General features: G+C 40.3%; 1 protein-coding gene across 1 annotated transcript in view; it reads left to right on the top strand.

Annotated features, from left to right (window-relative positions):
- Positions 1 to 473: 473 nt before the first annotated feature.
- cpne4a (copine IVa) overlaps positions 474 to 12150 on the top strand; it is a gene marked incomplete at both ends in the record, with an annotated part of 31981 nt that continues 20304 nt past the window's right edge. The window contains 5 exons of the mRNA XM_079164987.1: positions 474 to 644; positions 6047 to 6226; positions 8599 to 8670; positions 10927 to 11001; positions 11825 to 11908. Of these exons, the coding sequence (XP_079021113.1) occupies positions 474 to 644; positions 6047 to 6226; positions 8599 to 8670; positions 10927 to 11001; positions 11825 to 11908 (582 nt within the window). The remainder of the gene's footprint in view (positions 645 to 6046; positions 6227 to 8598; positions 8671 to 10926; positions 11002 to 11824; positions 11909 to 12150) is intronic.

The following is a 12150-nucleotide window of genomic DNA, read 5'->3' as shown; positions in this document are numbered from 1 at the left end:
CGTCAGTCAATGTCAATCAGACATAATGTGGTGAACTCTTCAGATCTTCATAGTTACAACAATAGAATGAATGAAAGTTATTCTAATTATAATTTAATCATCATTCTGATTGTTATTGTCTGATTCTCACAGGAAACGTCTCCGTGTAGTTACAGAATGTAAATGAAGCTTTTATTAAAGTTCCTTTATAGAAACATTTATAATTAATGAATCAGAGCCCAGACGATGCATTTTGAATTTATCTACAATTTTCTAAAATCAGTCGGAGGAAACAACCGTTTACGTACAAGTGCAAGTACAAATACAAGTACAAGTACAAATACAAGTACAAATACAAGTACAAGTACAAGTACAAGTACAAATACAAGTACAAGTACCATTTACCATCCATGTAAAGAGTGGACGCGTCCAATCTGACCAGTTGACCCTGCCTTCTCCCCCCCGTGTGCAGACTTCCTGTCCCGCCTCCAACCATGAGTGACATCTACGAGTCTGCGGCCAACTCTCTGGGTCTGTTCAGCAGTCCCTGTCTGACCAAAGTGGAGCTGAGGGTCACCTGCAAAGGGATCTCAGACCGGGACGCTCTGTCCAAACCCGACCCCTGCTTCGTCCTCAAGATGAAGTCCCACGGACAGTGGATGGAGGTATGGAGCTTTGTTGAACTTTATCCAATTTATAATGTTCTTTTTCTTCATAAAAACACAATTTAAACAAATCTAGCCATTATTATCTTTAATGAAGTATAATGATGTGTTTAGAGCTCATGTTAGAAGTTAAACATCATAATTCATCTCTAATATCTATTTTATATTCATGTGTAAACATCTCCTTCAAACTACTGGATTTAGTTCATCACCAAAACTACATTTTACAGATGACACGTGAACACATCATGATAACGTTATAATGTAGCTTCAGCCAGTACTCATGTTCACTGAGCAGAGCCTGAAGGCATCATGATGTCACTGAATGAACCTCGTTGGTTAGCCGTTAGCGGTGCTGCTAACGTTACTAGCTCTCCTCTGATTGGTTGTTGACAATGAAACATGATCAGAGATCAGAGACTAGAAACACAAGTTCTACTGAGTCAGTAAAACTTTATTTACACTCTGATGGTTAACGGTAAAACTTTATTTACACCGTGATGGTAAACGGTAAACTGTGAGGGGGATCAGTACAGATCGGGTATCGTCAACGGTCTGTGTTATCGCGGTGTAAATAAATATATATATATTTATGTGTTCTTAGTAACTAATCTGAGATTTGTCACAAAACCTAAAACCTTTAAGTATTTTATCCAAAATCAGTTTGTAGGTTTTTTCTCGGCTGCCCATGTGGAGAACTTTATTTTAGATTCTAGAGGAGATCTCAAAGGTTCCAAAGATACCAAATATGTCTCCAAAATAAAACAGCAGACATGTTGAATATTTATTCACGATGGTTAAAATATTTCAGGATATTAAAACGGTCTGAAGCGTTGATGTCAGAGTGTGTTGAATGTGCTGTTCTGTAGCTGGACGCTGGTCTTCTTCTCCTCTCAGGTGATCTGTTTACTTCACTGACAGCGTGTAAAACACAGTGTTTTCTCCCTCTGAACTGTTTTAATCAGCTGCTCGGCTTCATTAACAACACGACAGATGACGAAGGAGTAAAGAGACCCTGCTGGTTTGTGTTTGTGTCTGAGTTCATCTTCATCTCATCAACACTATTCTAACAGCGTCTTCTTCGTTGGCTTTCCTTTAATGGAGTCTTAAAACCAGATGAGTCAAACAGATTCATCTCTTGTTATTAACCCTCCAGCTTGTGAGATTTTAAGAGTTTCCTTCATCATCGTCTCCTCTTCTTCATCTAAATTAGGACCAAGTCAGATGATTTTGTTTCCTTGTGGAATAATCGAGTAAACAGTCGATATCTGTGCCAACATCCTGGTTCCTCATCAGACAACCTCTGACGGCGCCATGAAGGAACGAGTTCGGCTCAATTAAAACCAAATCCTCGTTAGCTGCTGAGAGTTATTGTCACATCAAAGAGAGTTTCTTCTTCTCATCAGGAAACTGGTCTCAGGGGGAAACAGGAAGCTGTTGCAGACATTTTATCTTTAGAGGAGCTTTTGAGCCTCTTTTAGCTCCTTGTTTTGGTTTTACAGCACATCTACTTCCTGCTTCAGCAGCCAGAATATTTTAAAGAAGGTGAAACGTTAGAAATGATGTTCGTTTATTTATCTACGTGCCTCTAAACCGTTGGTGTGATTTTAATTTGCTTAAAAATGTAATTTGTCTTGTGGATGTTCAGGCAAGGAGAGATACAGAGATATTTTAGTTATTATGAAAAACATTTTTTATTATTAATAATTATTATAGTAATTTGTGTATTTCAGTAACACCACTTCTGTAGTTATTTTAACCCAAACCACAATCTTTTCCTAAACCTAACTCAGTAGTTTTGTTGTCTAAACCTAACTCAGTAGTTTAGTTGACTGAACCTAACTAAGTAGTTTAGTTATCTAAACCTAACTCAGTAGTTTAGTTGACTGAACCTAACTAAGTAGTTTAGTTATCTAAACCTGAGTAGTTTAGTTGTCTGAACCTAACTCAGTAGTTTCCTCTGAAGATGGAAGTTTATTTTGAACGGTATTCATGTAACGAGCAGAAATTGACACGTGTTGCAGGAAAACGCCTGAAACGTAAGCAGTAACTTTCTGTCGGATACGATACGAGCTGTTTTATGAAGATACGCTGCACCATGAACATCAAACCTTCCTTCACGTCTTTACATAATGAGGTCACACAAGAGCGTGAAACTACTGTTAGTTTGAGATCATGAAAGCAGCAAATATGTCGATGGGATTTGTCACAAAACTCGACTGTCTCTTCTTCTTGAGTGTTTTTCTGGTGTTTATGAGTGTGTGTGTGTGTGTGTGTGTGTGTGTGTGTGTGTGTGTGTGTATGTGTGTGTTGTGGTCAGACCTGGTTTCTGTTGCCCCACTTAATGTTTCTCTCAAGTATTTTTAGAGATGCAGATGAAGCTTCTTCTTCTTCTTCTTCTCTTCATTTTCTCCCTCGTTCTCTCTCCAACTGTGGTCCCTTTTTTATTTTCATCCTACTTCTTCTCTTGTTTCTTTCTGTCGGCGAGTTCAGATGAGTTCTGTCTCTATCGTCAGCCTGAATGTGACGGGAGGTCAAAGGTCAGCGTCTCTTCCTTCATCTCAGGTTGACGAACCGATCTTTATATCGTCGGATGGTCTCAGATCTGATTTCAGGACTCATCAGTGTCTCAGTGACGGGCTTTATTGGATCAAAACTCTGAATATATGAATCTGTGTCAGCGTAATAGAGACGACTTACTGGCTGATTGATGTTCTCTCTTCTTCACGGTTGTTTGTGTCAGTGAGTGAAAGACAGACGGGGACCGTTCAATGAGTCTTTGTACGTTTGTTTAGGCTCTTTGGTTCAGGTTCAGGTAGCAGAAGCTTAAAAGCGTGAGGCGAAAAAAAGCGACGTGGAACTGGTTAATAAAAAACAACAACATGGCGACGGACAAAATGACGAATTTCAGGCTTCAAAACATCCACAAACCAACGAGAGACACGTCAACGTGACGACGTCCAACATCACGACTTGTTCAGGACTCGACGCACACGGTTCAGGACTTCAGTCTCTGCCTGGATCACATTTGGGGTTTTCGTTTGGACTTCTAATGAAACCAGACCTGAGACCAGTCTGGACGTCAAGGCTGAGAATCCTTTCAAACCTTCTCTCTCCGGTTTCCTCCTCTCACACGTAGAAATGTTCCTTCTTATACTCAAAGATTATATTTTACATCGACATGAAAGTGAACATCTGATTAAGGCCAGAAATACTTCACAGTGAGGAAACGTCTCTGTGATTATAGTCATTCTTTCTTCATTAAAGAGCTCATTAGTGTCAGGAAACAAAAGAAATATCTTCACACAACCCCCACAATGCTCTGCTCTCACTCACAGACAATACATATACATATATATATATATATATATATATATATATATCTGTTCTTACATTGTATCTGTGGTCTCATTGCTTCATGAGAGAAGTTGTGAAAGTATTGAGAGCAGAGTGTAATAAAAACACAGCTGATATAAAATATTGATCATTGAGCTTCGTGACGTCGTTTTCTCTCTGAGAGCCGTTTGTGTGGGAAGGAAACAGGAAGTCCACAGCGCGTTATCTTCAGAGAAAGTGTCACATGTGAGTGTTGGAGTCTGACAGCCGGCCGGTTCGTCAGCAGCTTCGCAGAGTTTTTTCTGATCTTAAACGAGCTGTTTCCTCCTGATTCACTCCGGTCGGTGTTGAAGTGAAGACGAGGCAGCAGGAAGCCGCTCGTCGTCTCGTCACTTCAGACTCGTTAAAACACTGAAGTTCAGACCGACGTTGGACTCCAGGTTTATCTTCCACGAGACGACAAAACAGGAAGTGGTTCCTGTGAAAAGCAAAGATATAAAAGATGTTTTCACTTCATCAGCTCTCTTAGTCTGCATGAACGTCTGTTGGTGGATCCTTTTATATGAGACATCCTGATTCACACCTCCATGAAGGACTTGCTGGTGGATTTAAGGTGAAATCAATGCCAATAGAAATTCAATAAGGAGCCTTTTTCGTGGTGGAGAAACAAATGAAATGCATCAATGTGACCGAGCAGCAGTCGGATCAAGAGACGCAGTTTTTAATCTCCAAACAGGACTTTGAATACCGGCCTTCGACACCACAGTGGTACCTAAAAAGTTAGGTTTTCGTTCCTGAAAACCTAACTTTTGTTTTTTTAACGTGATGTCGTCCCCAAACGCTTTCGTACGTGATGAAAAATGAATGTATTTCATTTTTCATATTTAGTGTATTTGCATTTTCTATCATTTACAACAACTTGTTACAAGTTTATTTGTCCTCCACAATAACCTCTTATTGAATATTTTAAACTAAACTAAAACAAGCAGCGAGGGTTTGTGATGGCTCAGTGAGTTTCTACTTCACATCAGAACCTGAACTCTGCAGGAGGATTTTCTGCTTTCAGCTGCCAGACTTCTTCTTCTTCTTCTTCTTCTTCTTCTTCTTCTTCTTCTTCTTCTTCTTCTTCTTCACACACAAACAAACAAACAACAGGAAGTAGGAACCCTGAGGAAGACGTCCAGCGGGGTCAGCGGGAGGACCAGCAGGACGTCACACTTCCTGTTGGGAGACTTCTCTTTCAGCTGATTCAGAAAAACTTTTTAATGAACCAATTAAAAAGCGGCGTTAATGAAGCTGTTCTGGAGGAGCTCCAGCCTGAACGCCATCTGTCCACTAACGCTGAGGACAGGAGGCGTCTCTGGCTGTCGGACAGTCGTGTGAACGCAGAGCTGATTCAGATCCCTGTCTGTTTGTGACCGGAACATTTGGACTATTTTAGGTCTTGTTACCATAAACCGTCTATAAGAAGACGTAGTCATGGTGACGTCACTCATTGGTTTGTGGATGTTTTGAACCAGTGAACAGGAAGTGACCATATGTGGACTGAGGAGGAGTGACGTAGAGACGCCGTATACGTCTCTGGTAGAGACCTGTCAATCACTGTGTAGCCCCGCCCCTAAAGCATCCCCTGCTTTATGGTCTGTTTGACTCTAAATGTACCATCATTTACTAAATGAACATCATGCTGTATTGAAGAAGACTTGAAACTAGAGATTGAGACCATAAACTCATGTTTACAATGTTTACTGAGGTAATAAATCAAGAGAGAAGTAGAGTCATTTTCTCATAGACTTCTATACAACCAGAGGAGTCGCCCCCTGGTGGACACTAGAGAGAATGCAGCTTTAACACGTGAAGCTCTGACTTGACTTTAAAGAACCGGAGGTTTGTCTCCTGGTTCTTACGTCCTCGTCATGTGCCATGCAAACAAACTAAACCAGAACATGCCTCGTATCACATCCTTCCTGTTTGCTGCTCTTCACTTCGTCTTCTTTCTGTTTCCTCTTTAAGTATAAATGTTTCATCTGGTTGTTGTTTTTTGTCCTCCTTTGTTCCTCCTGCAGGTGGACCGGACGGAGGTGATTCGCAGCTGCGTGAACCCCACCTACTCTAAGGTGTTCACGTTGGACTTTTATTTTGAAGAGGTGCAGCGACTGCGCCTGGAGCTCTACGACGTCAACAGCAGCCACAACGGCCTGAAGGAGGCCGACTTCCTGGGCTCAGTGGAGTGCACGCTGGGCCAGGTGAGCCACCGGGACGGACCTCGGTACCGACTGAACTCAGGGGTTGTGTTTCTCACAATGACGGCAGTTAGATCGACCAATCGGCTCGCTTTGAGGCTCAGGTTTCTGTGACACGTGTGTGTGTGTGTGTGTGTGTGTTTTGGCTCCATCATAAAATACTGAATTAGGTTCAGAAATAGATCAACAGAAGTTACGTGACAAATTCATCCTGAAGGAAAGAGCATTTCTTTGTTTGTTTCTGTGGCCTCTGTACTTCCTCTTTAAAGAATATGTTGACGACAAACTGGGATATCTACTGTATAAGAACAGCCCGAGTGAAAACAAGAACATTATGCTGAAATATCATTTAACTTCTCTTCATTTAATGTAAAGTTATTTTCCTCAGACTCCACAAATATCTCAGGAAGTGAATCGACTGCTTGAACAAGTTCAAAAATAAATGAGTGTCACAAAACTGAAGAGCGTGACTGAGATCTGTCAGAGGAAGACTCCACAGTGTGTGTGTGTGTGTGTGTGTGTGTGTGTGTGTGTGTGTGTGTGTGTGTGTGTGCTACAGGTAAACATCAGGAAGCTGTCAATCATCTCACTCACCTGAGCTAAAAGTGTAAATGTTTGTTTTTGTCTGTGACTCTGAAAAACTCCCCAAACTTCTTCTGATTAACTGAAACTTCACAAACTGTAACTAAGAAAATATAAAAAAAATATTATTTTTTTTATTTTCTGTCTTCTCTTCAGTTGCTGAAAAGCCAATTCTAGAAAATATTGACGTTTTTTTTTTGTGTTCTGAAGAACATAAAAACAACGTTACAGCAGAAACCAACAGAGATAATAATCTGAAAATACTCTCCTGACAGCTCGTGTAGATTATTATCGTCGTTGTCGCCGCGGCGCTCAGATAACCGGCTGATATTCACACGCACAACGTTCACGACAAAGATGAAGACAACAAAGTGACAGAATTAAATTATTATTCTTTCATCCGCAGCACAGAATGTGTTTCAAGGCTTCTGCAGCTTCTTAAATGGGTGTTTTTCTTTTTCTGACGGAGTTTGGTGGAAACAAATAATTGACTCATTTACATTTACCATGAGAGAGGAAATGACTGAACGTGGTTTGGACTAATTAATAAGCTACTTTAGTATTCATATTTTATTGCTGCACCAGGTCAAGGGCGAAGTGTTGTTGTAGAGAAAAGCAACTTTTAATCACCTCAGAGACCCGTGTGGTTTTATTTTGAATATTTATTCGTATCTTATCAGATCTCATATTTAGACTAAAATCAGGAACATTTTCTCTTCCTGTTTGTGTCTCTAAGTTACAAACCCATCAAACAAAGCTGGATTAATCCTCCAGGAGACAGCAGTTTATTCAACTTTTCCGTGCTAATTTTGACCTAAACGACGATCTTTTCCTAATTCTAGGTAGTTTGTTGCCTAAACTTAACTGAGTTTCCGGTGAAGTTTATTTTTATTATTTATTTATTCATGTACCGAGTGAACACTGACACGAGTTGCTGGACTTTCGTAGGAAAACGCACAAAAGTAACTTTTGGAGTAACTTTTCGCTGTTAAAACATAAAGTCTCTCTCTGGAGCCGGGGTTCATTTTTCCTACAAATGTCCAGCAACGCCACGAGACAACCTCCAATTCTGAAAAGTGAAGTCAAAGCTTCATGTGTTAAAGCTGCATTCTCTCTACTGTCCATCAGGGGGCGACTCCTCTGGTTGACAATAATACTTAGCTTCAGGTGATTATACATAAAAGAAAACAATATTATGAATACTATGTTTCTTCCAATAAAACCCCCTAAACACTACACACTTGGCCCTTTAAGTAAAACAAATTCAGTTACCTCTTAAAACACATAGCCACAGAGGTTTTTATCAACCGAACAGGAGGAAATAGTGCAATCGTTGGGGAGTATTTTCAGTGGAGGATTTATGGACTTTCAACATGCAGAGCTTTTTTTTTGGAGAGTTGGGAAAAGCCTCCTCCTCGTCTTGGTCTCTGCCAGCTCCTCCACCGGCCAGATGGCTGACGGAGCGACGGAGGTTTCTGCTATAAAGGCCTGGAAGAGGAAGTCGGGAACCCTCAGAGAAAAAAACGCTGGGCAGGTTGTTTCATAGCGCCTCAGCACATTAAAGGTTACGACTTTTTCAAGCAGAAGAAAATGATGCATTAACAGTCACTTTTAGACATTAAGGTCAGGCTGTTCTCATGAAGCGTTTGTAGCTATAGCAACACAAAATAATTATGAAATACTTGTGTATTAACCTGGAGTGTGTGTGTGTGTGTGTGTGTGTGTGTGTGTGTGTGTGTGTGTGTGTGTGTGTGTGTGTGTGTGTGTGTGTGTGTGTGTGTGTGTGTGTGCAGATCATCTCCCAGAGGAAACTGTGCAAAGCTCTGCTCAGACCAGGAGGCACCGTGGGGAAAGCCATCATCACGGTGAGCTTCATTGTGTTCATTGTGACGGCTTCAACGTAACGGCTTCATCGTAACGGTTTCATCGTAACGGCTTCATCGTAACGGCTTCATCGTAACGGCTTCATCGTAACGGTTTCATCGTAACGGCTTCAACGTAACGGCTTCATCGTAACGGTTTCATCGTAACGGTTTCATCGTAACTGTTTCATCGTAACGGCTTCATCGTAACGGCTTCATCGTAACTGTTTCATCGTAACGGTTTCATCGTAACGGCTTCATCGTAACGGTTTCATCGTAACGGCTTCATCGTAACGGTTTCATCGTAACGGTTTCATCGTAACGGCTTCAACGTAGCGGTTTCATCGTAACTGTTTCATCGTAACTGTTTCATCGTAACGGTTTCATCGTAACGGCTTCAACGTAGCGGTTTCATCGTAACTGTTTCATCGTAACTGTTTCATCGTAACGGTTTCATCGTAACGGCTTCAACGTAGCGGTTTCATCGTAACTGTTTCATCGTAACGGCTTCATTGTATCTGTACTACTGAACTACTATCGTTTTCTCTTTCTTCTTTCTCGTCATTCCTTCTCTATCCCTCGTTCTTTCTTCTTCTTCCCCTCTTCCTATTCACCAGTTCACCAAAGTTGAAATCAACGAGGTCTCAGTTTTAAACCAGTGGTGTGACTCAGTTCCATATTGTTGTTGGGTGGGAAGCCAGTAAGGGATCATCCCTTATCTCTGTACTTTCTTGACGCACATGAAGTGTTTGACTCTCAGACGTTAAAGCCTTTCGTCAGACAGGAAGCAGGATTTTTTTCAGGTGCTGCTTCTGTGGTTCGTCCAATCAGCTGTGAGAGCTCTGATCCTCACAGATTTACTTCGTCATTCGTCCACAACTGGAAAATCCCACGTTGATGTTTTTCTTCACCTCTGTGAACACATGAAACGGTTCAGGGGGTTTTACTTTGAAAGGATTTCTGAGCTGGAAGCAGCGAACCAGAGCTTTTATTTCATTAAAAAAATAAAATCTTTCTGTTTCCTTCTTTTCTGTCTTATTCTTCTAATCCCTTCTTCCTTCCTTACTTGCTTCCTTCCTTTTTTCTTTCATTCTTCCCTTCCTTCCTTCCATATTTTGTTCCCTCCCTCTTAATTGTTTTTTCCCTTCCTAGTTCCTACCTCCTCTCTTTCCTTTCTTCCCTTCCTTACTTTTGATGTTTTAATTACGCCTTACTTCCTTCCTTCTTTCTTCATTTAATTTATTCCTTTGTTTTTTTCTCTTCTTATCATCGCACATCCTTCCTTCTTTCTCTCCTTTATTCTTTTCTCCCTCCTTTTCCTCTCTCTTCCTTTCCCTTTTCCATTAATCCTTCTTTCTTCCTCTCTTTTATCTTCTCAGTTTTATTCTCTTTCTTTCATGTTGAAAGTCGTTGTTTTTTCACATCACTTGTATTTTCCTTTTTATGCAGAAACTGAACTTCAAACAGTCTGAGGGTTGAAACAACAGACCTCAAATCAGTTAAAGTTAGATACAGAAGGAGACATGAACTTAGTCCTGATCCTGGTTCAGCTGAACTACAAACAGATCCTGAACCAGCTGCAGCTTGTTGTTGTTTAAGATAAAAGAAGGTTACAGATCTGAGATCAAAGAGTGAGGAAGACTTCAGAAGTGAATGTAAACTTTTATCTCTTTCCTTCTTTGTTTCCTTCCTTCTTCATTTTTTATATCTCTCATTTCCCTTTCTTTACTTCCACATTCCTTCCCTTCTATCATTCTTATATATCTTTTTTTTGGAGCCATCTTTTCTTTGTTTCTTACTTCTTTCATTTGTGTCGTACTTTCACTTCTGCATATTCCTTCCTTCCTTCCTTGCTTCCTTCCTTGCTTCCTTCCTTGCTTCCTTCCTTCCTTTCTTGTCGCAGCAGATTTGTCTTCCTGTATAATTCACTATGTTTTTTCTCCCTTAGGTCTGTTTACATGATGACATGAACACAAACTGAATCTATCTTTGTTCATTTTTCTGCACCTTTAAAGTGAAAACCCGTCATATGAGAACCTGCAGGCCGATCTGTTGTTAATCTGAATGTTATTCTGTTTTATGTAACATGTCGTCCATCGTCTGTCATGTCGCTGTCAGATGTTAATGTGTTGACGCTTCAGGGAAAACAGAAGAAGAAGAAGCTCATCGCTGTTTCATCACATTTCATTTGCTCTTAGTTTACTTTTGTTAATAAAATCAGACGAGTCTTAATTAAAAATGTTCTTGTGTTGTCTGCAGATCACAGCAGAGGAGCTGACGGGGAACGACGACTACATCGAGCTCTCGTTCAGCGCCAGAAAACTGGACGACAAGGTTTCATTTCTTATCTCTTTGTAGCTGTTAAATGTCTCTTTGTAGTCATTGTGTCTCTTTATAGTTGTTTTGTGTCTCTTTGTAGTCAATATGTGTGTCTTTGTTGTTGTTTTGTCTCTTTGTAGTCAACATGTGTCACATTGTAGCTGATGAATGTATCTTTGTAGTCATTCTGTCTCTTTGTAGTCATTTTGTCTCTATTTGTAGTTGCTCTGTGTCTCTTTATAGTTGTTTTGTGTCTCTTTGTAGTCAACATGTGCCACTTTGTAGCTGTTAAGTGTATCTTTGCAGTCATTCTGTCTCTTTGTAGTTGTTTTGTAACTCTTTGTAGTGGTTTTTTGTCTCTTTGCCGTTGTTTTGTGTCTCTTTGTAGTATTCAACAATTTCAGAACATTTAAATATTGCAGACTCAAACTCTGTAACCTGCTGTCCAATAAAGATGATCCTTCCTCTCCTCGAACCTTTCACATTGTGCAGAAATGTAGAAGGAACATTTCATCACCTCACATGTCCAGAACATCTGTTCATAAACAACATCTAGAAAATAATACAAACTACTGTACTGCTCAATAAATAAAACAAACAAATGAATCACTCAACCAGCCATCAATTATTTGAAATACTTATGTTGTTAACGTGTTATTGCTGAGTAGCTGTAAATGAGCTCCATCGACCACAGTTAACCTGTTAAATATATACAAATATAAGTGAGCGGATGATTGTACGTCATTTTATGAGCATTCTGCTGTAAACACGTACAAACAAACATATTAACATGTGTCTGTTTGTTTTACTGAAACATTTCACTGTTTGATGTTTGCAGGACTTCTTCAGTAAATCCGACCCGTTTCTGGAGATCTACCGGGTGAACGACGACGCCACGATGCAGCTCGTCTACAGGACGGAGGTACAAACACACACATAATACACATTATACACACATTATACGCTACTATGAGCTCAAACCACATCCCAACCTCTCTGAGCGTGTCAACAACGATCCAATACGATGTATCTGTAACCTGTTAGCTTACATGCTACGATAACCGCTGAGTCGTGGCTGCGTTTTGATTAGTTTTACCGTGAGAGGCGATGTTTTTGTTAAACTACCTGCTAGTTTACTGTCAGACAATATAGAGGAAGTGAGTA

Source organism: Pholis gunnellus (assembly GCF_910591455.1).
Source record: "Pholis gunnellus genome assembly, chromosome: 8".
Classification (NCBI taxonomy): domain Eukaryota; kingdom Metazoa; phylum Chordata; class Actinopteri; order Perciformes; family Pholidae; genus Pholis; species Pholis gunnellus.
Note: the sequence above shows the minus strand (reverse complement) of the source record. Positions and strands in the feature narration are given on the sequence as shown.